This window comes from Pteronotus mesoamericanus, unplaced genomic scaffold, assembly GCF_021234165.1.
Source record: "Pteronotus mesoamericanus isolate MK-2021 breed Mesoamerican mustached bat unplaced genomic scaffold, CSHL_Meso_final scaffold_174, whole genome shotgun sequence".
Taxonomy (NCBI): Eukaryota; Metazoa; Chordata; class Mammalia; order Chiroptera; family Mormoopidae; genus Pteronotus; species Pteronotus mesoamericanus.
Genome location: NW_026555309.1, coordinates 31,228,392 through 31,252,830, shown reverse-complemented (window position 1 = coordinate 31,252,830; position 24,439 = coordinate 31,228,392). Strand labels below are relative to the sequence as shown.

At 35.9% G+C, this 24,439-nt stretch overlaps 1 protein-coding gene across 1 annotated transcript in view; it reads left to right on the top strand.

The window, feature by feature from the left end:
• Nucleotides 1-24,202, top strand: part of RAD21 (RAD21 cohesin complex component) — a 28,918-nt gene extending 4,716 nt beyond the window's left edge. Inside the window, exons 2-14 of the mRNA XM_054590420.1 lie at nucleotides 2,825-2,999; nucleotides 8,208-8,337; nucleotides 9,541-9,640; nucleotides 11,315-11,421; nucleotides 12,159-12,365; nucleotides 12,781-12,906; nucleotides 13,248-13,370; nucleotides 15,451-15,674; nucleotides 16,970-17,129; nucleotides 17,567-17,715; nucleotides 20,088-20,237; nucleotides 21,723-21,806; nucleotides 22,524-24,202. Coding sequence (XP_054446395.1) covers nucleotides 2,856-2,999; nucleotides 8,208-8,337; nucleotides 9,541-9,640; nucleotides 11,315-11,421; nucleotides 12,159-12,365; nucleotides 12,781-12,906; nucleotides 13,248-13,370; nucleotides 15,451-15,674; nucleotides 16,970-17,129; nucleotides 17,567-17,715; nucleotides 20,088-20,237; nucleotides 21,723-21,806; nucleotides 22,524-22,715 — 1,896 coding nt within the window. The 5' untranslated portion in view covers nucleotides 2,825-2,855 and the 3' untranslated portion in view covers nucleotides 22,716-24,202. The remainder of the gene's footprint in view (nucleotides 1-2,824; nucleotides 3,000-8,207; nucleotides 8,338-9,540; nucleotides 9,641-11,314; nucleotides 11,422-12,158; nucleotides 12,366-12,780; nucleotides 12,907-13,247; nucleotides 13,371-15,450; nucleotides 15,675-16,969; nucleotides 17,130-17,566; nucleotides 17,716-20,087; nucleotides 20,238-21,722; nucleotides 21,807-22,523) is intronic.
• Nucleotides 24,203-24,439: the final 237 nt, after the last annotated feature.

Below are 24,439 nucleotides of genomic sequence, written 5' to 3'. Positions count from 1 at the left end.
AACCTTTAATATGACGGAAAATGGAGGTGAAGCAAACCTGACTGAGTTACTCTTGTACCTCCCAAACATTTTGACAAACATGAAATATCTTTACTCTGGATCTTTTTTAAAATAGGTAATTCAAAAGAAATTTTAGGCCCTGGCTGGGTAGCTCAGTTGGTTAGAGCGTCGTCCCAATGTGCCAAGGTTGCGGCTTTGATTCCCCAGTCGGGGCACATGCAAGCACCAACCAGTGGATGCATAACTAAGTCGAACAACAAAAAATGTGTCCATCTGTCTGTCCATACGCCCCTCTTTCCCTCTCCTTCTCTCTCTCTAAAATAAATTTAAAATTTGTTTTTAATTTTACATTTCCACCAGCAGTGAATGAGAGATTCTGCTTCTCCATATCCTCACCAGCACTTGGTGTTAACATTAATTTTTATTTTAGCTCTTGTAATAGGTGTACAGTGAAATCTAATTGCTAGTGATGTTCAGCATCTCGTTCTTATTTGCCATCAAGATATCCTTTTCTGTAAAGTTTTTCACTTCTTCTGTTCATTTTCTAATTGGATTTTTAAAATTCTGGTTTTGAAAGCCTTTTACATATTCTAAATCCAGGTCCCTGTCAGATATGACGTTTGCAAATATTTTATTTCCCTTCTGTATCTTGTTTTTGCATCCTCAGTGGGCTCCTGTGTAGACCAAAAATTTTTAATTTGATGAAGGCCAGTTTATCAGTTGGGGGTTTTTTTCCTCTTTTAATGGGATATGATTTTTGGGTCGTGTCTAAAAATTCTTACAAAGTTTTAGGTACTGCAGGTTTTCCCTATGGCTTTTTCCTAAACATTTTATAGTTTTGCATTTAAGTCTATGATTTAAATTAATTTTTACATGGTACCTGAGGTTTGGGTCAGATTTTTTTGTTTGTTTTGCCTGTAGATGATACCCAATCACTCTCCCCAATTTGTTGAAAGACTGTTCTTCCTCCTTTGTATTGCTTCTGTATCTTTGTGAAAAATCAATTGGAGTTATTTTTTTGGCTCTATTTCTGGGCTCTCTGTTCTATTCCATTGCTCTGTGCCTTTCTCCCACAGAATATTGACTACTGTGGCTATATACTTAGTCTTGAAATTGGGTAGATTAATTCTTCCCAGTATATTTTTTTCAAAATAGTTTTAGTTATTCTAGTTCTTTTGCCTTTTCATATAAATTTTAGAAAAAATCTTAATAGCAGTAAAAAAAACTCAGGATTTTCATAAGAATCGCGTTGAACTTTCTTTCAAAACTAAACAATACATTTAATGATGCTGTCCAGAAACCACACTTCAGGACATTTGTCCCAGAGAACTGAAAACTTAGGCTCACAGAGAGTTTATATATACAAATATTTATAGCAGTTTTATTTGCCATAGCCAAATATTGGAAATAACCAAATGTCCTTCAAGAGGTAAATTGTGGTATATCCAACCCATGGAATGCTACCCAGTAAGAAAGAATATGCTATTGATGGATGCCACAATTCGGGTGGCTCTCAAGAGCATTATGCGGAGTCCAAAGAGCCATTCCAAAAAATCACAAGCTGTACAACTCAATTTCTGCAACATTCTCAAAACTACAGAGATGAAGATGAGAGTGGCGGTTGTCAGGGCTCAGGAATGGGTGTGGCTGGGACAGAGAGGATGGGATCTTTGTGATGATGAAATCGCTCCGTATCTTACTTGCTTGGATGATGGTTACACACATCTACACATGTGAAAAAGTAGCAAAGAACTATTGCACACGTTGTATCAATGTCAGTGTCTTGGTTTTGAAGTACTTTTTATGTGTTGTTAGTGTGCTTGAGTTTATTTCTGTAAAAGCATCATTTAGTATCTTACTCTATTCAGGGACATTTTAGAAAAAGGTAGAAATTCATTTGGCAAATAGACTTTAAAATCTTCTATGAAAAAGAGAAAAATAATATAAGGGTAAAATCGATTTACACAGTTAATATACCCTCTCAGCTGGAATTTTCAGGCTGCATTTTTTTCTTTCGCATTAAGACCTTGGCTTGCTGGAAGAAATGAAATGTGAATAACACACTTGTATTTCTACAAAGACCATTTTAGTCGTAAGATAAGTGTTATATACTGTATCATTGTCCTGAATTTAGTTTTAAAATAAATAGGCAAGTGCTTTTCAAGTTCTTGGGTTGAGAAAACTATATATAATACTTTACCTTTTTAAACCTCATCTTTTCTAAACTGACGATGGGGCCAACCTACCTACTTGTCTTTTGCTTGGTGATATATAAAATGCTTACTTAGCACAGTGCTCATCCTGAGATACTAGTTATTGTATAAAGCTGAGAATCTCAGTTCTTAATGGGGTTCCAAAAATGGAAATTTCCACAAATTAATAGTTGTGCCTGAATGTTTTTCTTCTTGGACATTCTTTTCTTGCCATGAAGAATATGTTTTGTAGCTTTTGGTCAGAAGCAGACTATTTCCACAGTAATCAGGATAGGATTGGAATTAACACTTGATGGAACTTTCAAAATTAAGAGTTTTCCAGTGATGATTTTTACTTTTAAAAAAATAGCACTTTTATTTTAAGATGAGAGTAGGGCGTGAACATAATTTGATCTTTTGTCCCTTTCCCCTCAGCTTTTAATATGTGGGGGTCTTTTTCTTGCTCTCTCAAAATTAAAGCAATAGGTACTATTTTTTTGAATGCATACTAAATTCAGTCCTTTTAAAGTTCTCATACTAAAAGGGATAGGAAACTTATTTTCAGATTTCTTATGTCAAGATAAATATTTCAGTTCTCATACAGTATTTATATTAACTTTTTTTCTTTTCAGGTTTCCTCCTGTTTCATAGTCAACCAGAACAATGTTCTACGCACATTTTGTCCTCAGTAAAAGAGGGCCTCTGGCCAAGATTTGGCTAGCGGCCCACTGGGATAAGAAGCTAACCAAAGCCCATGTGTTTGAGTGTAATCTAGAGAGCAGCGTGGAGAGCATCATCTCACCAAAGGTGCGTTTTTACTGATTTTGTCGATTGTGTATTAGTATGTAAAATAGAACTCTATGAAACAGATTTTTAGGTAGGTATCTACGTACATTGAAGGCAAAGAGAATCCATAAATCACCTGGAATTCCAGTTTGATGTTCTCCTCTCACAGATACTTTTATTTGCCTGTTTCAAGGGTACATAAGCATGAGGTCAGGCAGTACCCAAATATTTTCTGTTTGGCTTTATAGATATTTTTATATTAAAATATGTGTGGGTGTTCCTCATTTATGAATTTATAAAATATTTGAAATAAGGACCCATAAATTAGAGAAGGTTGCAGGGGGCAGATCTATGTTATCCTTCTAGCAGATAGTCTCTGGACCACTAGCTCCGCTTAAGCTTACAGGGCCGCTTGCTGCTGCCTGAAGATGCCATGCATTTCCCTCATTTCAGAACTTTTGACTTGCTGTGCTCTTCCCCTAATTTTTAAATTCCTATCTGTCTCCCACTAGAATGGAAGCATCATGAATGTCCTTACCGGCTTTGTTTACTGTTCTGTTCCTAGAGAAGCTTTTAGTGACCTCCTCTAAAACTGTTCTGAAGCAGTGGTTTTCACCCTTGCATTTCACAAATATAACTTAAGAGTAATATGGGGCTTTTGTGTTGCCAAGAAAGGACCTTTAAAATACACCGGCCCAATTCATCATTGACGCTTCATTGAAGAACAGACCTGTTGACTTCAAAAATATACCGACAGTAATCTCAAAATAAGGGAAGTCCTTATATATTTTATGGAAATATTTTATATACCTAACATCTGTGTTCTAAAGGTCTTTTCCTGGACCTTGTATTTATTCCTATATGTACTGATTGTCCTGTTGTGAAAACATTTCAAATCACAGCTGTCTGGACCAGCATTGGGAGCTACTCTCCCAACTGACTCTTTGGACAATGCTGGCATAATGGGTTAAATAAGAGTAGTTCCTTATTGCCAAAAGAACGAAGTGTTCTCAGAGGATTCAAGTGTGGACGTTGCAGAGACTTGTTCAGAAAAGTTATTTGGGAAGTGTGTTTTAGATGGGGAAAGTGAGAGTTTGTGTTTTGCATTAGAATAAATGATAAAGTTTCTGTATGTGGAATTGTTGCTGGTTTTAGAGTTATTGCTAGTAGAATGTATTGGTTTTAAAGACATTTCTTCTATTTTATTACTAAGGCAATACTTATTTCAAAAATTTATTAAAATGAACACTTTACAGAGGAAAATAAGTGATCTGTAGTCCTACCATCAGGAGAAACCTTTAGTATTTTGATGCCTGCAAGACCTTCATTTGTGCATGTATTTCACATATTATTTCTCTCCTTTTTTATGCATGTACACAAATACTTTAATGTGTTTTATAACACAAATGCATTAATGTGTTTTATAACACAAATGCATTAATGTGTTTTATAACACAAATGCATTAATATGTTTTATAGCAAGATTGCTTTCAGGAAAAGCTCTGTACATAGCTCTATTGTCATTTTTAATGGTGGCATTACAGTGTTGTAGTCTATTATCCATAGAACTTGAGTGCAACAACAACAAAACAAATAGGTTTAACCAAAATGTAATTAATATCAATTGCATATTTGTAAAAATCACTGAAGAAATACTAACATGTATGATTGTGGGAGGCTCCTTTAGATGTTCCCGAGAATGTTTTAGTATGTGGCAGATACACTGCATTACCTTTATCATATTTAAGAAGCTCTGAATTCCAAAACACGTTTGTCCCCTAGGATTTCACATAAGGAATTATACTTGTAATTCATTGTTTTGATTGTGTAGAATTTATTTTAATCAGTTTTATCAGTTTTCTTTTTTAATAATCTTTTTTTAAATTTTTTGAATTTTAATTCCTCTGGTCTTACGCAGTACAGCCATTAAAATTATGATAATGTTACAGACAGAGCCTTTTCTAAACAGTCTCATCATAAAACAACATGATGCAATTTTTATGCATGCATCCCCCAAAAAAGAAGAAAAATAAGTACAGGTACACATAAAAGCCTAAAAGTTATACCAAAATGCTATTAAAGATTTCTCTACATGGTAGGGTTTTAGGTTGTCTAGGTTGCATTTATTTTCCTGTTTTCAGAAAACCATTTAATAAGCACTGCTGGCTAAATCTTTTGCTTACATGTATAAGTCTTCCTTTAACATTGGCGTGTTGGAATGTAATTAAAGAGCCAGGTGATAAACATACGTTTTAGATTTCTGATATGCATTAACAGTTTGCTCTGAGCTGATCGTACTAGTTTGTACTGCCAGTCAAGATTGTATGGGAACATGATTTTTACTTTTTTTAATAGGGATGCTTACTGAGACAGATTAATAGAAAAGGAGAAATTTAGCTCATTTCTTGAAATTGGTATGTGTAGGTAATCTCTGGCATCCATAGCAAATACTGAGGGCAATTGGGCTTAAAAGGGTAAGAATTTTTTCATATTATGTTCAGAGTACTTTGTACTCTGTTAGTGACACAGCAAATAGTCTGAGGCAATCTGGTACACGGAGGTATGCACCAACAGCCACAAAGCAAAGTATGCATTTGGTTTAAGAATAATGTAAAAGATTATAGGAGTGTATTGTGAGAGACAGAATAACTTACTCTAAGAACCATTTCTAAATGGGTTTTTATTTGATCAGTTTTGCTTTATTGTGATAAAGTATAAAGATATTTCCACAGGATAAAGTCACCTGAAAATTTCTAATGTTTGCTCTTGGTGTGCAGTTGGAAATGTTGGTTTGGTTGTTGAGGACATGTGTCAGACATACAGACATATGGCTCAGTTGCAACTGCATGCCCTCTCTTTCCCTTCTCTGTGGTTGAGCAACCACTGGCAACCTCCACAGAGCTTTCCTTGGGTATGTAGACTGTGTTCTTTATTATACCTGTCCTCTTAGCATGTGCCAACAGCTACACTCTGAACCAAACATGCAGAAAGAAAGCCTTTACCCAAACACCATTTGTAAAGGTTGTTAATTCTGGGTAAGATAATAGGTGAAGGTGCAATCAATACTAATGTTAAATTTCCTAAGACCACACTATAAAAGATACTTATTTGCCATTGGGAACGATAAGTCCTAGAATTCATCGCATTTACTATAATTTTAGACACCTAAGAGTTTATAGCAGTAAACTTCATAATTTATGCTGTAAGTCGTGTCAAGTGGCCATAAATAGAGAGCCTAGTAGTCATCATAAAGAGAATTCTAGATACTATAGAGCATTTACATGTAACTTAAAAATAACATTGTTTTATAAGTAACATAATTTCCTAATTATAATTTAAGCAAATGTTTGATAACATTCTTTGCTAACTTGGAATTTACTAAGTTTTATGGTATGGTTTAGAAAACAGTGTGGGAAAGTTTGAGTTCGTGTTGTCTTATTCCCTCAAAAAATTTTCTTTATTACAGCCAGAGGAATTTTGAATCCTTCTGTTTACCTTGGGTGTTTACTTCTGTCATTCTTTTCCCAAATACTGCTTTTCATCCCATAGAAACAATGATCAGGATCTGCCCTGAGGAAAATACAGGCTGTGGAATGTTTTAACATTGAATCTCCCACAGAAAAAACCATGGGTACCATTCTTTATCTTTATCGGTATGCTTTTCAGTCAGGCACTAAAAACCTCAGTGAAAGGGGGCTTGAACAGTAATGATGTCATTATGATGACAAGGATTCTGGCTTCTTGTCCTCAGACTTACAGCCTCATTGGTGATGGCAAGCAGTTCCAGGCCCCACCTAACTCACAACGCAGGAAGGAAGAAGGAGAAGAACATTCCTTTTTTTTTTTTTTTTTTAAACCACACTCAAGGACAATGTCTCATTGCTTTAGAGAGGAAAGCAAAGAGAGAAGCATCAATGTGAGAGAAATACCAATTGGTTGCCTTCTTATACACTCCCCGAGCAGGGATCAAATCCTCTACCCTTTGGTTATGGGATGATGATGCTCCAGCCAACTGAGCTACACTGGCCAGGGCAGGGGCCTTCTTCTTTCATGCGAAAATCTTTCTTAGAAACTCTCTGACATAGAAGGTCTGTCCAGGAGGTATCCAGCCATGTAATATGAAAAATAGAGACATTTATGGAAAAAGATACAAAAAACGTATATAGGACAATGACACCTCTGTCCACTTCAAAGTAGGCACCTTGGGACCTCACACAGTTCTTCCAGTCGCCATCAGCTGCCCCCTGTGTTTTCCTGAATCTCATCAATAGTCTGAAATCTCTTCCCTTTTGTAGGTGATTTTAGTTTTGAGAAAAGCCAGAAGTCGCAGGGCACCAAATCTGGGCTATCAAGGGGCTGGTCACCTGGCAATTTGATGTTTCCCCAAAAAACTCTGCATAAGATGTGACGCGTGTGCTGGTGCGTTGCCATGATGAAGCTGCCAGTCACCAGCTGCCCATAGCTGCGACCTTCTGAATCATCCAAATAGTTTCCGCAGAGGAATGTTCAAGCTTAATGCAAAATTTGATAGAGATTCATTGCTCTACTCAGTCATTTTGAATACACCAGCCACACAGTGCACCTGCTCACTCAGTGGCATCTACATGCCCACTGACTAGTACAGGGAAATCATTATTGTTCACCCATGCTCATTCCAGTTCACTCTCCTTGGCTGCCAGGTTTCATTGATTTTTCAAAGACCATTCTTGTTACATTAACAATGGCTGGACTTTTTCCGGACAGACCTCATACTTTACAGTTATTTCTCTCTGCCTGAGCTGGGTGACATACTCACTCAAGAATAAACATTAGCAGAGGGAACTGAAACAGTCATCCTTCAAGGCTGGGGGCATTTGGTTCCCAAACAAAATCAGTGCAGGTAGCCAGCAAGGAGCAATGGCTTTGGATTGGCGGCTAAAAGTTCCACACACTCCCTAGTGTGCTAAATCTACGGAAGGCCTTAGTGCCTGCTTTATAGCTCCTGTCACATCTGCGGTAAATTCATGAATTACTGCCAGTCTGTCCTTGGGGGTACTTGGGGAATTTACAGGTAATGGCAGTGAGAAATGAAATATAGGTGATTGAAGTGACTTTAAATGGTAAAATGTATGAAGAGAAAAAGTAAAAATTGCCTATAAATTGAACAAAGACAAGCTTTGAGGTATGATTACCCATAAAATGAGAAAATTACCTTTTTAAATTAGATTGATATTAATGTTTTATTCACAGGTGAAGATGGCACTCCGAACATCAGGGCACCTCTTGCTGGGAGTAGTTCGAATCTACCACAGAAAAGCCAAATACCTCCTTGCAGACTGTAATGAAGCATTCATTAAGATAAAGATGGCCTTTCGGCCAGGTATTACTGACCTTTTTATTATTTTCCATTTTGGAGTTTCTCATGTTTGATGTGAAAAACTGCTAAAAAAAAATATTCTAGATCAGCATATCTTGTTTTATTTTGATTGCTCCCCTCAAGGACCCCTCAAAAGTAGGGCAGGGCCAGGAGAGGCAGTGTTCAGGGGAGGAAACCCGCTTCTGCTCTGCCTGCGTGGTTGTGGCAGTCACCCCCTCTTGGTTCTTTGGCGCTGCCTTTTTATTTTGACCCTTTTGCAGCAACATATGTAGAGCTCAGTCATCAGAGGTTAAACTGTTAAAAACCAATTATTATATGATTTTTCAAAAATGTAGTTCAGAAAAGAAAATCACAGGATTTTAATTTTTCCCAAATCATTTTAGTGTACAGTGTGTCCTTAAAATCAAATTCACTTTTAAGTTGTTGAGAATGTTCATTAAATGTCCTCTGTAGTTTTTTGTTGTTTTGTTTTAGGTAATGATTAATTCTAAAACTGGACTCTAACAACCAAACTTCTATCTGCATAATTACTAGGGTATTTATCTGAATTCATGTATTATTCTGTAATTTTTTTAAACTTTATTCTAATTAAAGTAATTGAATGTGTAGGAGAGATGCTTGTACAGTAGATTCTATTAAGGTTATATTCTAGTACTTTACTGTATGAATAGTGAAATTTTTTAGATATGAGATTTTATTTAAAAGATAAAATATATAGGCAAAGGCTGTGATAATTGATTTCAAACACATAGTTACCAAGTGCATTTTGTTTAAGTAACATGCTTTTTTGTATATTTTTGTCTTCTAAAGCAATACATGTTTATTATAGACAGCTTGGAAAATATAAAGAAAATTAAAATCTTGTAGTCTCACTTTCCTCAAAAACCGACTCCTCCTAACTTTTGGGGCACTAGTTAGAAGTCGTTCCTTTTCTTCCTCATAAATTTCATGCTTATTTTAAAAACTTTGTTGATATGTTTTTTAAAGACGCATTAGTTTCATGCATAATTAGTACTTTGACATTTTTTGTAAAGTAAGTAGTGTGGCTTATGACTAAGAAAAACAAAAGTACCTGTGTTTCAAGAACTCTCCATACATTCTCAACCTTCTAGAATATAACTTAGGAAATTGCACTGCCTTTCTGTTCCTTGGAGCCCTGGCTGTCTGTGAGGTAGCCAGGCCGTGACGCTGCCCGTGTCTTTCCAGGTGTTGTCGATCTGCCTGAGGAGAACCGAGAAGCTGCTTACAACGCCATCACTTTGCCTGAAGAATTTCATGACTTTGATCAGCCACTGCCTGACTTAGAGTATGCTTTGTTTTTAAATTGTTGACTTGGTCTGCAGGAAAACATATTATTGACTTCTAAGTGTACAATTTTCCTTGGAATGTTTTAACATTGAGTCAACATTTAGCTAAAATACATATTCTTTCATTTAGGATAGTGGAGCCTCAATAAAAGTATATGTAATTCCAAATATAACCTAAAAGAGCTTCTTCTATAGGATAATAGTGTAGAAGATAATCAACTTTAGGACAACCAAGATGAGAATTCTTGTGTGTTGAGGCCAAAGCTTATGTAAACTGAAAGTTGTCCAAGTGTGTACTTTACATAATGATATCAGTAAATTTGAACTATTGCATTATGATTTTTCTCCAGGGGAATATATTAAAATCATCCACTAGGTTTAGGGGCGGGGGGGTGGTGGTGGGTGGTTGGTTGGTTGGTTGGTTGGTTGGTTTTTGACCAAGCTATACTCAGCCACAATTTTTGTATTTTTAATAAGCATATGAGATAACTTTGTATGAAGAGCATGAAAGGGTATTGTTACAACGCACATTTAGAAGGAGATGATCATACAGAAACAGCCATTATAGCAGAGTACTGTCTGTGGATTGTTTCCTTCCTCACGTCCTCAAACTCCAGCCATCATTGCCATGGCAGAGAATGTGGCTGTAACTTTCCAAGTGATCGATTAGCACTGTGACAACCAAGAAACCCCCTGTACCAAGTCCCATTTATCTTTTGAAGAATTTCTCTGCCTTTTAAAATGATCTATGACTCCTAATTAAATTTGCTTTATTTTGATTTTTCTGTGTATGTTAATTACCTAGCTGCTTTACTGTTTGTTTACTCTTTTATACCTCTATTACTTGTTCTTTTTATTTTTTATCATGGAAATCTTTTAACAGATAATTGTAGAGGGATTGGTATTATGAATCCCATGTATTAATCATCCAGCTTCTTTAATTATCAATATATTACTGGTTTTTATTTCCTATGTATTTCCCCAACTCACCTTCCAGTCCCCACTGGATTATTTCAAAGCAAATAACACATATCTTAAATTATCTGTGACTACTTCAGTATGTATCTGTTTGGAGGTAAGGAGTTTTTAAAACATATCCATCATAACATCACACTTTCAGAAGAATTAAACTCCTTAATATATAAGCAATTGACATTCAAATATCCCAGTTGACACACAGGGCCCTTTTTTTTCCCCTTTTAGTTTTCTGGAGTTAAAGTCTGTACAAAGTCTGCATATTACACTTGGTTACTATGTCTCTTTAAAATAATATGAAAGGTTATTTGTTAGAGGAAGATGCTCTTGGAAAGGCCCGGTGACTTCAGAGCTCACAAAGCTTGTAAGTTGCAGGGACCTGAATAAAACCCATGCCTGTCTATTTCATGTATTTCTAAGTTTCTTCTCTATAACATGTTGATTTATGTAGTGAGTTCAGCATATTATATTTTGCTTGCTGGTCACTGATGGCTTTACCTTTTACTACAAATTAAACTTTCAAATCATTCAGGTTTTTGGACTGCATTTATTTAGTATTAAATACTGAGGATTCTAAATCTTGATAGGTTATGTGTATGCCTTTTCTTACAGAGAGAATTGGGTTTGGTTGGGTCTTTTTTTTACCTTATAAATATATTGTAAGATCTGACTAAAATGGTTTTGAAATTTTTTTACAGTGACATCGATGTGGCCCAGCAGTTCAGCCTGAACCAGAGTAGGGTGGAAGAGATAACGATGAGAGAAGAAGTTGGGAACATCAGTATTCTACAAGAGAATGATTTTGGTAATAAGAGAAACAAATCACTAGCCACTAGTAATAGTGTTATAATTCTTACGTTTGGCGCTGCTAGCAATTTGAAAAAGAAAAACAGGCACATTTTACATTCACAATGACAGAATGACTTAAAATTTCATCTCACATATTTTCATCAGGAAAAGAATTTGCCTTCCTACCAGTATATTTAGCGTCATTTTCATTTATGTACCAAACTTTACTATTTGCATTATTTGCTTCCTCCTGCTTCCCACACACAGTGATAGAAACCGTATATTATGTGAAAGGTCTCAATTTTTCATTTAAGTAATGTGTACTTTTACACTGTTTATTTTGGAACAGTTGCATTGTGTACCTATTCTTTGGAATAGTGCTCAAAACTGATAGCAAGCCAAATTCTTTGCTTGATGAAAACCTGTTACAAGAAAGTTTAAGTCTGTAAATGTTAACACAACTTAACAGGAATATGTATTCAGAGTTCCTTAACTTATGTAGGAAAACCTAAATGTGGGCCTGACCTTTGAGTGTGCTAGTCATGCTCCAGAATGTGTTTGTCAATTATAGATGCTAAGGATTTAAAGGTTAAACTAGATGTTTTAACGTTCCAAAAAAAAGCAAGAATTTAGTAAGCAAATGTAACATCATAATTATAATAAATCATACACTTTTTTTTTTTTTTTTTTTTTTTTTTTTTTGTAACAGTGATGTTTCTAACTTTTTTTAACTGATAACTAAAATTTGTCCAGGTGACTTTGGGATGGATGATCGTGAGATAATGAGAGAAGGAAGCGCTTTCGAGGACGATGACATGTTGGTCAGCACTAGTGCTTCTAACCTGCTGCTGGAGCCTGAACAGAGCACCAGCAATCTGAATGAGAAAATTAACCATTTAGAATATGAAGACCAATATAAGGATGACAATTTCGGAGAAGGAAATGATGGTGGCATATTAGGTAGGTCACAACAAGGTGGTTATTCTAAGGATTTCTTTACTCAGCTGTTACATCAGCTGCTAATTCTGTGTCTTGAGTAAGTCTCTAGGTATATATTTGTGCAGCGAAAGTTCTCAGGGTTATAAATTTTACTAGTTCTTAAAACAGCTATATTTCTGTTTGATATCTGTGGTAACTAAAATTATGTTTTAAGTAGAGATATGAACTAGTAAATATAAATAGGAATGAGAAATATTTTTACATACTAAGTGTTTTACACTTTTGTACACTGCCTTGAAGAGAAACAGATGCAAATTGCAGATTTAAATTTTAAAATTTAATCCATTTTAACATAATTTTATTTTCCCAGTAATTGGATATTATTCTTTTAGCATTTCTTTTATAAAGTCTGACTAAATTATATTTGCTATTTCAGACGACAAACTTATTAGTAATAATGATGGCGGTATCTTCGATGACCCTCCCGCCCTGTCTGAGACAGGGGTCATGTTGCCAGAACAGCCTGCACATGATGATATGGATGAGGATGATAATGTATCAAGTAAGCATTTCATGTTTAGTGAATTGTGTATGATTGTGTGGTGTTCACAGAGATGTTTAATGTAGAAGACCACATACTTAAAGTTCCAGCTTTTAATGAACTGTAAATCTTATTTAAAACAGTGCTTATGATTGATCACTAGTTCTGAGTCTCTTAGGTGTTTAACCCTTTGCCCCTCCCCCTTTTTGGCCAATAGGGTCCAACTCTGGAGGGGCTTCCTCAGAATTAAACAATTTCTCTTGGCACCAGTGGATCTTTTTCAGTTTCTCAGGGATTTTTTCCAGTTTGTAGAATATATGCTAAATACCCAAGCCTTTTGTGACCGAGTCTCTGTTTTATAGTGGGTGGGCCTGACAGTCCCGATTCAGTGGATCCTGTTGAACCAATGCCAACTATGACTGATCAGACGACACTTGTTCCGAATGAGGAAGAAGCCTTTGCTTTGGAACCTATCGACATCACTGGTAAGCATGCCTTTGACTTGGAAGGTCCTCGTTCTGGGTCTGGTCCAGTAAACGGCTGCCCTCCTTTTAGATCACTATTTTCTTCTTTCTCCTTTGTCACAGCCATCAATTATGGATTCTTTATTTAATTCAACTATAATTTAAGTATCTTAGAGAGTATTTGTACAAGTTGGTATAAAATGTATAGAACAAGTTTTCTACTAATATGTACCTTAGTCTTTCGGGATTCCCAAAATGCTATCAGGTCACGTGTGTAACAATTAGGAAATATTGGAGGGCATTTTACAGTAAAACAGTCATTTGTCTTCCAGAGTTCTATATAGTTGGGCTACAATCTAGGAAAATCTGAAAGTACTTAAAAAAACTGGAACTATCAAAGGTTCTAAAAGCAGAAGTCTGTTTCCTTTGATGCTTATTAACAAACGTAACAAAACATTTCATTGGGGGTGCTGTTTCTGGTAAAGAGGCGATTTGAGATGTGTAATTTGGATGTGAAACTTTAAAATTTCTAAATGGTATATGGGTATCATAGGACAGAATGCGTGAAGTCAATTAAAATATATTTATTTACAATTGTAAATTGTAATTTACAATTACAATATATTTCAAGATATACCATATTTTGTCACATATAATGCACACTTTTTGCCCAAATTGAGGGAAAAATAAGGATGGGTATTATACATGGATAGTATTAATTCTGTATCTATAAATGTTTTCCTTTTATTTATCCTTATGCATCAAAAGTATAACTCTAGAAAGCATAACAGTATCCATATGCAAAATAATACCTTGGAATACGATGATTGGCTTTGTTTCTAAATGTAAATAATTGAATTAAATTAAAATGAAAGATTTTTTTTTTCCTGGAAGTTTGGGCCAAAAACATGGGTGCGGAGTATACACAGCAAAATACAATAGTTGTTACTTTTAAATAGAATAGGAGTAATCTCTTGGGTTTTCTACTTAGAATATGGTCATTAGAAATTATTTGTGACTTGGGCTTCAGGTTTATAAAGAGCGCTTATAAACTGACTGTTGAGGAACTAAAAATGAAGCAATGAACAAGTCTTTATCCCCATGGAACTTATATACTAATTAAGAGAATATGAGTAAGTAAAATAAGTACTGTATTAGTGACATATTACAGAGAACTCCAGGTAAAGGATAAACTGCACTGTTTAAAATAGGATAGTCAGGCTTTGCCAGCTGTTTTAAGAACTTGAACTTGCACTTTCAAGGAAGGGAATTTTCCGGAGCTCGAGGACAGTTTAGACAAACGCTGTCACTCTGTAACATTTTTGAATTTTGAACCACATAAATAATTTGTATATAGAAACTTGTGTATAACATGTATGACAGGATGAAATCTTAGGGAACGTAGTTAATATCATGAGCTTTTCTGTCATCCTCAGAAACTGAGACAATGCTACCTGCTTTGCAAAGTTTAAATAAAAGTTAGAAATAAATATACATGTCTGTGATGGAGTTCCAGGTCCATCAGACTGGATTTGGGCTTGATTCACTTCATCAAGCTGCTTGTACAACTGCCATATATGAATAGTAACTTTTCCAGTAAAAATCATAGTAATTGCAAACATCTATGGAGGACCCAATCTATGCCAAACAATCTACTAAAGTATTTTACAACCCTATACGTGGTTGGCCATATTGCACATAAGAAAATGAGGAGGTAAGCAAGATGAAGTTAATGTTCCTTAGTTAACTTTCATTCAACTAAAAAGGCAACCCAGATCATGAGCCCAAGTGCGATTTGTTCTGTGTAGTTTACAGTATAAAGTTACGTGGGTCAACATGTATTGGCTTTTGAATTATTTTATTCATTTTGTACTAAATATGTATTCATTTATTTATTCAGCAACTTTTTACTGAGCGCCTATTGAATGCCAGCCTGTATTCTGCATGTTGCTAGGGAAACCTCATTTAAGAGAGTCTCCCCTCACGGGGTTTAACTTCTGTGGTGGTTTTGTAGAAAATCAGGGGATGACGACACTCTGGTCACTGTGTGTTTTATGCTGCCCTCTCAGGAAAATGACCTTATTTTCTTTCATCATTTCAGTCAAAGAAACAAAAGCCAAGAGGAAGAGGAAGCTAATTGTTGATAGTGTCAAAGAGTTGGATAGTAAGACAATTAGAGCCCAACTTAGTGATTATTCCGACATAGTTACCACTTTGGACCTGGCACCCCCCACCAAGAAATTGATGATGTGGAAGGAGACAGGGGGAGTGGAAAAGCTCTTCTCCTTACCTGCCCAGCCTTTGTGGAATAATAGACTACTGAAGGTAATACAGTTTGTAGAATTCTTTATTTCCTATACATTTCGACCATTTTTAAAGTACTTTTAAAACCTTTGTTTGACTAATTTTTGATCAACTAATTTTTAACTCTATGGAACTTTCTTTCTTAAATCACACTATAGCTTAAATCACAGTATAACTTGATCTGAAAGATCATAAGTGAGTGACACTTGCATTTCTAAAAGATGGAGCATACAGCCTACCGCCGTGGCCGGTTAGCTCAGCTGGTTAGAGTGTGGTGCTAATAAAAGATGGAGGATAAACATTTCCTTTACGAAAAAGCTACTGACATGTTTAATAATAGTTCTCTCTCCTCATCCTCTGTAATAAATTGTTAGTTTTGTTGCCTTAATATATACTGTGCTTAAAGTCTGCAGTCTTTCAATGTTGCTTTCTGGCCAAACGTGGTAGTTCTACTTTTCCCACAATAAAGAATACTGGCTTTATGAGACTAGGCCCTCTCTGCTCAGGTTAGAGTCCTGAGTATTCGAAAGCACAGTTCGGAGGCATCTGATGCAGGACACAGTTGCTTGCTGTTAGGTGCTTACTCTTTCTAGAGTTGAAATGTGTGTAGAACCAACTGAATTTACTTTCTGTTTCACTGTGTTCAAAATGTAAAGTGTTTAAAAGCAGCAAGACTATGGTAAAATTGCTGTTTATTGAAAACACAGTCATATATTCATTTGAAAGATTTATACTTACATTTTTTGACTTAATGGTCTTGTTATAGGAATTTTTCCTGAAGTGGTAATTCAAAATATGGGAAGCTGTTTCTGTGAAGATGTTCAGTACATTGTTATTTACAGTTAAAATTTTTAAAAAGAAACTTGAAAAATCGTTCAAGTATGAGATATGTGTGTATATGTATATATACACGTAGTCTCTGGAATATTATGCAGTCATTTAAAATGTTAAAATGATAGTTAAGATTACCATATATTAAGTGATGAAAGCACTGTGTAAAGCTATTTGATATAATTATAGTTGGATTGAGTTTCAAGTGTATCTACATGAAAATAAACTTCAAGCAAATAGATTTCACTTATTTTCAACTTTTTTAAATTATTGCAGTTATAATCTGAAATCCTATATTTAAAATCAGTTTAAGATGGAATGAAGTGTGAATGTTATAACACTAAGTGGAAATTATGCTGAATATATATACACACTGATTACAACTGTATTAAAACTTAACGGAAAATGGAAATGTCAGTGGTGGGTTTTCAGTTAATGTGATTTATTTTATAATTGAGGTTTTTTTCCTTAATTTTTTTTTATAGCTCTTTACACGCTGTCTTACACCTCTAGTTCCAGAAGATCTTAGAAAAAGGAGGAAAGGAGGAGAGGCTGATAATTTGGATGAATTCCTCAAAGAATTTGAAAATCCAGAGGTTCCCAGAGAAGACCAGCAACAGCAACATCAGCAGCGTGATGTTATCGGTCTGTCCTATTGGAATAGTTCCCTGATGAAGTTTACGTGAACATTTGGCTTAAAATTTACCTATTACCAAAGTAAATGAAACCAGGAACAAGGGAGTAGATTAAAGATTTTGGACAGGGAAATATATGCTCTATTATATTGTGTGGTTGCCTTGTTAGATTTGAAGCTTTCTGTTTTCATGACTGGCTGCGTGATAGTCTGCTAAAGGATGGTCCTACATTGGACTGAAGGTGGGACTTGCTCTCTGAAGGCCCTTTCCCACCTTTAACTGTGTTGTTATAAATTGAGTAATCTTTGTGGAAGTAGAATTTTACTCGACCATTTTCATTAGAGAAAGTACCTGTGTCTTAGTGTATTATTAGTATTAAAAAGTAAATGGTTCTAAAATACGGTCCAAGACTGAATGACCTAAGCCTCTTCATATGGCTGATTGCAGATGAGCCCATTTTGGAAGAGGCGAGCCGCCTGCAGGAATCAGTGATGGAGACCAGCAGAACAAACTTGGATGAGTCGGCCATGCCCCCACCACCGCCTCAGGGAGTTAAGCGGAAAGCAGGACAGATCGACCCAGAGCCTGTGATCCCTGTAAGTAAGCCTGTCTCTCCCTCACAATGTTTGGAGTTATTCAGAAGATGATTTTAAGTCCCTAGAACTAGCAAATGTTACTTAAGGAGGATTTTTTAAAGTATCTTGGTTTAGGCAGAAAACGCAAAGGATTGGGTCCAAAGAAGAAGAATGCAGCAGAGGATATAAGCACAATGTGCCTTAAGTGAGAGAAGATGCTCTAGGAATTTTTAGCCTTTCTGACTGTCCTTGGATAGTTATGCTTCGGAGTAGCCTAAAGTGAGCATCCTTCGCCAAGGTGACATCGACCATGAACTTGGTTCTGGTTTATTTTTCTTTCTCAAATGTTAGTCCAGGGTGAAATAAGTGAGTAGATTCTTGTGCATTTCAGGCTGAGTGGGGCCAGACTGTTACTTAACTAGTTCTAGGTGTCTGACCACTTTGTTTTGTTCAGTCTTAATTTCTTTATGAGCAAGATCGAGCATTCTCCTGTTTTATTGAGAAATAATTAACATAGCATTGTGTTTAAGGTGAAAAGCATAATGATTTTGATAGATGTGTATATTGTGAATTGACTACAATAAGTGTAGTTAACATTCATTACCTCACATAGTTAAAATATTTTTTGTGATGAGAACTTTTAATATCTACTCTCTCAGCAACAAGGACATCACTACAGTATTAACTGTAATCACAGTACTCTGTATTAAATCCTCAGAACCTCATCTTATAACTAGAAGTTATACTCTGACCAGCATCTCCCCATTTCCCAGCCCCCAATGACCACCATTGTCTTCAGTTTTTAGAGTCTACATATAAACAGTGTAATAGAGTGCTTGTCTTTCTTTGCCTGACGTATTGCACATAGCATAATGCCTCAGAGTTCATCCAGGATGTTGCAAATGCCATGATTTCCTTCTTATGGCTGATGAATATTCCGTTGTATATGTATCTCTGCTCTTTATTCATTGACAGGCATTTAGGTCATTTCCATATCTTGGCAGTAGTGTATAATGTTGCCGTGAACATGAGGGTGTGTATATTTTTTGAAGTAGTAAGTTTCCCTCAGATATATACTCGTAAGTGGAATTGGTGGATCACATGGTAGTTTTGTTTTAGATTTTTTTGAGGAATCTTCCCTATCTCCATACTGTTTTCCGTTGCAGCTGTTCCAGTGTACATTCCATCAGCAGTGCACAAGGGCTCCTTTTTTTTCACCTTGTGACCAACATTTATTTCTTGTCTTTTTGATAATAGCCATTCCAACAGTTTTGAGGGTGATAGCTCATTTTGGTTTTGATTTGGATAGTTTTAGGCTATCTTAGTAAGTAATCGGAGTATACTTCTCAAATTGCTGAAAAAATGTAAAGTAACATCCGGCTATTTCATTCAGAGTAGCTACCGTTAAGTACACTAAGGATAAGAAAGCTAAAATAAGTATAAGGGAAGTAAGGTCTAGTTTAGGGCTTCTCAACCTTAAGTCTACAGAATAAGTGAAGCTGAGCAAAAGGAGGCTGTTTGGTAACCACCTGTGGGCTCCTGGTACAGCCTCCATCAGGAGTTATGGGCAGAACACCCTGTGCCCTCTGGTGGTAAGTTGTCAAAAAGCGCACGTTCCTCTGAGCTCAGGAATAAGAGTGGGGATAGGTACCCCTCTCCTGGTTAGTTGTTCCTTGCCATTTGTTTAGTTTGTTAAAGGTTGTTTTTTTAATGCTGTCAACTGTTAATATTTAAGCCTGAGAGGAAGGAAATTAAAGAAATAGACCCCCAAAATAGCCTCTTCATTCCTATTTGCTGCTGTAAGAGCGTCAAGGCTCTCATTTAGAGCCCGAGCTTGGCTGTGGTGGCGTCAAGGCAGTTGTATGCAGTAACGGTGGCAGGACCAGGCTGATGAGTGGTAATGCTTTTCTGCACGGCCCTGGAGTCAGTGAGTTGTTGTGCTTTTTCTGAAGTGCTACTATAGAAAGTTTGGGGGTTTTTACTGGTTATAGTTTTTCTTATTGGCAGATTTCTCACATAGACTTTTAAGTGTAAACACACTTCTAGGATAAGATAATGGATTTACTTCTTTGGTAAACTGCAATATTTTAATGTTGTATTTTTACAATTTCAGTAAAAGAGGTACAGAATGGAGCAAACATAGGTTTCCAGTTGTATGTGAAACAGTTTATTCTTGAGTTATTAGTTATTATTGTATCATGTTTCATACTGACAACTTTAAATCTACTTTTGCCTCACGCTGAATAGTCAATTTTTGGTTGTGAGGAAGTATGGAGATATGACCGCAGTATTTCTTTTCATTTTGAAAACTTTAGCAACTATGTATATGCATATTTAAGAGAAGCTTCCCTTAAAATGTGCATCTTAAATTGCCTTATTTTTATTGCTTTAAGCCTCAGCAGGTAGAGCAGATGGAAATACCTCCTGTAGAGCTGCCCCCAGAAGAGCCTCCAAATATCTGTCAGTTGATTCCAGAGTTAGATCTTCTACCCGAGAAGGAGAAGGAGAAAGAGAAGGAAAAAGAAGATGATGAGGAGGAGGAGGTAAAGTAACGCTCTGCGTAGATTACCATTCCACTTTTAGCAACACTTCCACCAGCTCTTACTTTTCTTATTGGAAGTAAGTTCATTCATGTTAAGCTTCGGAGTAATGAAAAAATGAGCTAAATTTAACCAAATGTTTAGTAATCTAGAATCATTAAGAACATCAAATTTCATGCTGTGCTATAAAACTCAGTGGCTTTTGAAGGACATGGGACTGCTCTTCACTGATTTTTCTTTTTTCTTTCTTTCTTTTTTTTTTTTTTTGCTTGACTTCTAAATGGTTTGTGGCCACTTTTATTATCTTGTGGTCAGTAGTCAATTCCTACTGTTATTTGTGGCCTGGAAATCAGGTATTAGTCGATCATCTTTCACGTGTGGGTTTTGTTTTCATGAGATTAGAGTGGGGTGTGACTTTCCTAAAGTAGATTGAGTGAAGGCTGGAGTGACTTTTTTTTAAAGTATAGAGGTGCCATTTAAGGTCTTGAGGTTCTTGTATTGTATAAGACTTACAATATATTCAATTGAATGTTGTCAAATATTATATTTAGACATTTCTTGAAGCGTCCTCCAGTAGTGTTGAAGCTTTTTAAATTTCCTCCAAAACAAAAGGTTATGGATTGTACTAGACACATTTTCATTAGCATGTGTTTGTAATTTATCATTATATCAGCCATATATTTCATAGGCAGTTAGTGCTTAGAATTTAATATGAGCACTACATTGTTTTAAAGTCAAAATTTAGCCCCAGAGCTACTCTAGCCCATGTTCTAGAGTGCGCCGTTATCTCAGACTTAGTGTTGAATCACTATTTAAAAGTCATTGTGCTTCCTCTTATGTGTAAAGCCATTTACTTCTGGTTCTTTGGGATATAATGTATGCTTCTAGTATAGCCTGGGAGCTAGGCGGCTCAAGTAAATACATATTATGGGTTATAGCCCGTTTCTTTTGAAATACCATATAGACCAGTATGACTTACTCATCTTTGCTAATTGTGGGCTCTTGGTACTGTTCCACAATGAGATTAGGAATCTGCCTGAATATAAATCATCTAGAATATCATGCTTCAGAAAAATAATACATACATATTCAGTTGAGATAAAATAGTGTGTTTAGTGGCATAGTTGATTTATATCCCAGCATAAGTTCCTTCCTTATCTTAACAGGGGCCAAATAACCAACCAGCAATAGTCCATGGACCATGCTGTATAGACCACATCTTTATAGACCAGTACAGAATCATATATTCAGCCAAATGTTTGCTTGCAGGTACTGAGGACTTTCTTTTGTAATTTAAGAAAGACAGCCTTCAAAGTTCATACTAAATCTAAGTGATTTTTCAGCAGCATCAAGTATAATTTTCTGTTAGTCAAAATGAAACAGTTTAAATTAAATTAGAGCTTTCAGGAGATAGAGAAATATTTCATTTGGCAGTAGAGTCGTTTTATCAGCTTGCTTTTTAATATGTGCGGGGTCATCTTCATTCAGGATGAAGATGCTTCGGGGGGTGATCAAGATCAAGAAGAAAGAAGATGGAACAAAAGGACGCAGCAGATGCTTCATGGCCTTCAGGTGTGCCACTGTGCCCTTAGCGTCTTTAGCAGAGACTCGAAGGATCGCTCCTTCACAGAAACAGTCACCTGCTGTAGAACCAGAAAACCACCTTTGTGAAACACTTTCCAGGACTACGTATTTTAAACTATTTTAATACATAAACTGTTAGGTGAAGTATGAGCCTGGAAGGCATCCCGATGAGCACTTGCCTGTGGCTCATCCTGCAGAGCAGAACTGTGGTGGTGGTGTGTGGCACTCCTTTGTGGTCCTGTGTCTTATTTTCAGCTGAGCAAATTTAATCTGTTTGAATCTTTAAATTTGTCAAATTGTTATAGTGTCAGATGTCACTTACCTTGGGCCTTAAAGTATCTGAGAGATGAGATATCTTGAGAATGTGCCACACCGGGGAAGTTGCACAGGTTTCCTAAAATAGGTTCAAAGGAGAGTTGGATTAAGTTGAAATTTTAAGAACTGTAAGTGCTAGATTTTATCATTGTATCAAATTAGATATCCAAAGAAATGAGTTATTTTAATATTTCTTGGATTTATGATTTTAGACATGTGATACTTTCTTTTTAACCTTCTTGATTAATCTGAGAATCATTCTTACTATTCAAAGAAGTCTACTCCCAGTCCCTAATAGAATGAATATACAATACACTTTTTCCAATATCCAAAACTGGCATCATATTATACAAATTACTTTCATTTAATTCTTTTTTTTTTTTTTTCCAGCGAGCTCTTGCTAAAACTGGAGCTGAATCTATCAGTTTGCTTGAGTTATGTCGAAACACGAACAGAAAGCAGGCCGCAGCAAAGTTCTACAGTTTCTTGGTTCTTAAAAAGCAGCAAGCTATTGAGCTGACACAGGAAGAGCCGTACAGTGACATCATCGCAACACCTGGACCCAGGTTCCACATTATTTGAGCAGCTCAGAAGCACTGTCGCTAGTGTTCATGTCACTAGTGTGCACAAATTGCCCCCGTGTGTAGGGCACACAAAACCCTTTAAGAAAGTCCCAATTTTTGTCTGTACAAAGTCTCTGCCTTTTTAATTTTTTCCAGTATTTTAATTTTATCAGTTTCATCTTTAAGGGAAACTGCTTGTGTGGACTGTGTTCTGATGGAGAAAACAAGCACCCCGAGGACTCAGAAGATCATTTTAACAGTTCAGAACAGATGTGTGCAATATTGGCGCATGGAATAATGTTGAGTAGCAGTCAAAAGTCAGGGTTTTTATCTGTGTTCTCCATTGGAAAGGAAAACTTGTCAGGAAGAACGCCTGACAGTTTAAGAATTATGGTGTGAGTCTTAGAAGGAAATTGTCTTTTCCCATCAGTAACACTGGCAATCTTCTTGGTGGCCTCTGTACTCAGGCCTGGCGCCCAGGGATTGTCCTCGAGATCTGTTTTTAAAGTGTAATTCCATCATGACCAAGGGGGTGTGGGAAATTGTGTCGTAACTCATCCCCTCAGCTACAAAATGATAGGACTTGGTTAGAAGTGTTCTATTTTATAAATCATTCCATGAATCTTTTTAATGAACCTTACTATCCTGAAATCTGTTGTTTTAGTGAGGCTCTAAAATGAGCAGAAATAGACTTTTTTAGAGTAGAATGAACTTAAACATTTATAACTTTCCAGGAGCTATAAATCAAAGTTTTAAAAAGATGTTTGGATATATTTGAGTATCCGAATCATGGAAATAAAAATTGCTATGCCAACTACAAGGACTGATGGGAAATCGTACACCTGGTTGACTTAACCTTTAGGCAGACGATGCTGTAAAAATAATGGCTTCTCTGATATTTATTATAAGTTTTATTACTGACCTCTTTTTCCAACGCTGCACACTCTGTGTTTGGAACTTTAATAGCTTTGCAACAGAAATCCTGTATCCAGTTTCCTATAATTTAAGTGAAGAGAAACATCCAAATAAAGGCTTTATTATTAACAGACCAGATAGCACCAGAAATAATGTGACTATTGTGATTATCAAAATGTCTTAACTTTTTAGGGCAAAATTACACTGAAAGTTCTAGCTTAAGTGTTGGCACTTTTGTGGGGAAAAAAAAAATCACTTTTGAAACTCAGACTTCAGTGTATATCCAGTAATTTAAAAGTAAGTGAAATGTTTTAAATTTGTGAACGCGTAATTACTGTTTTGATGATTGATTTTCTTGAGAATGGTAATTGTATAAAATTGCTATTGCAGCTTTATTTTCAATATAATGTGCCTGTAAACCATTTTTCTCCCTTTGTAAAAAGACATTGTAGATAATTGAATGTTTGATTATAGAAAAGTCATTAGTTCCTTGTTATACACATTTTGTTAGTCTGGTTTTTGTTGCTTATTGGGTTTTAATATTGTTCCTGAAAATAGTTGATGCTATGTTATGTATAACTTTTCTAATAAAAGTTGTGTTACAAGCTGTAAGCTTTTGGAATAATTGTTTATTCAGTTGGTGGTGCTCCCCTGGAAAACCCTGATGAAAGAATTGTGCCTCATTTTGTTGGCGTCATCTGGAATAATTATCCATGCAAACTGCAAGTGAATTTTTCAAAATGTCTTAGACTAAATGTGGAAGACTAGAAGAATTCAACAGAAGAGCCAGCCATGCAATCCGAAACCTTGACAGATGTGGAATTTTGG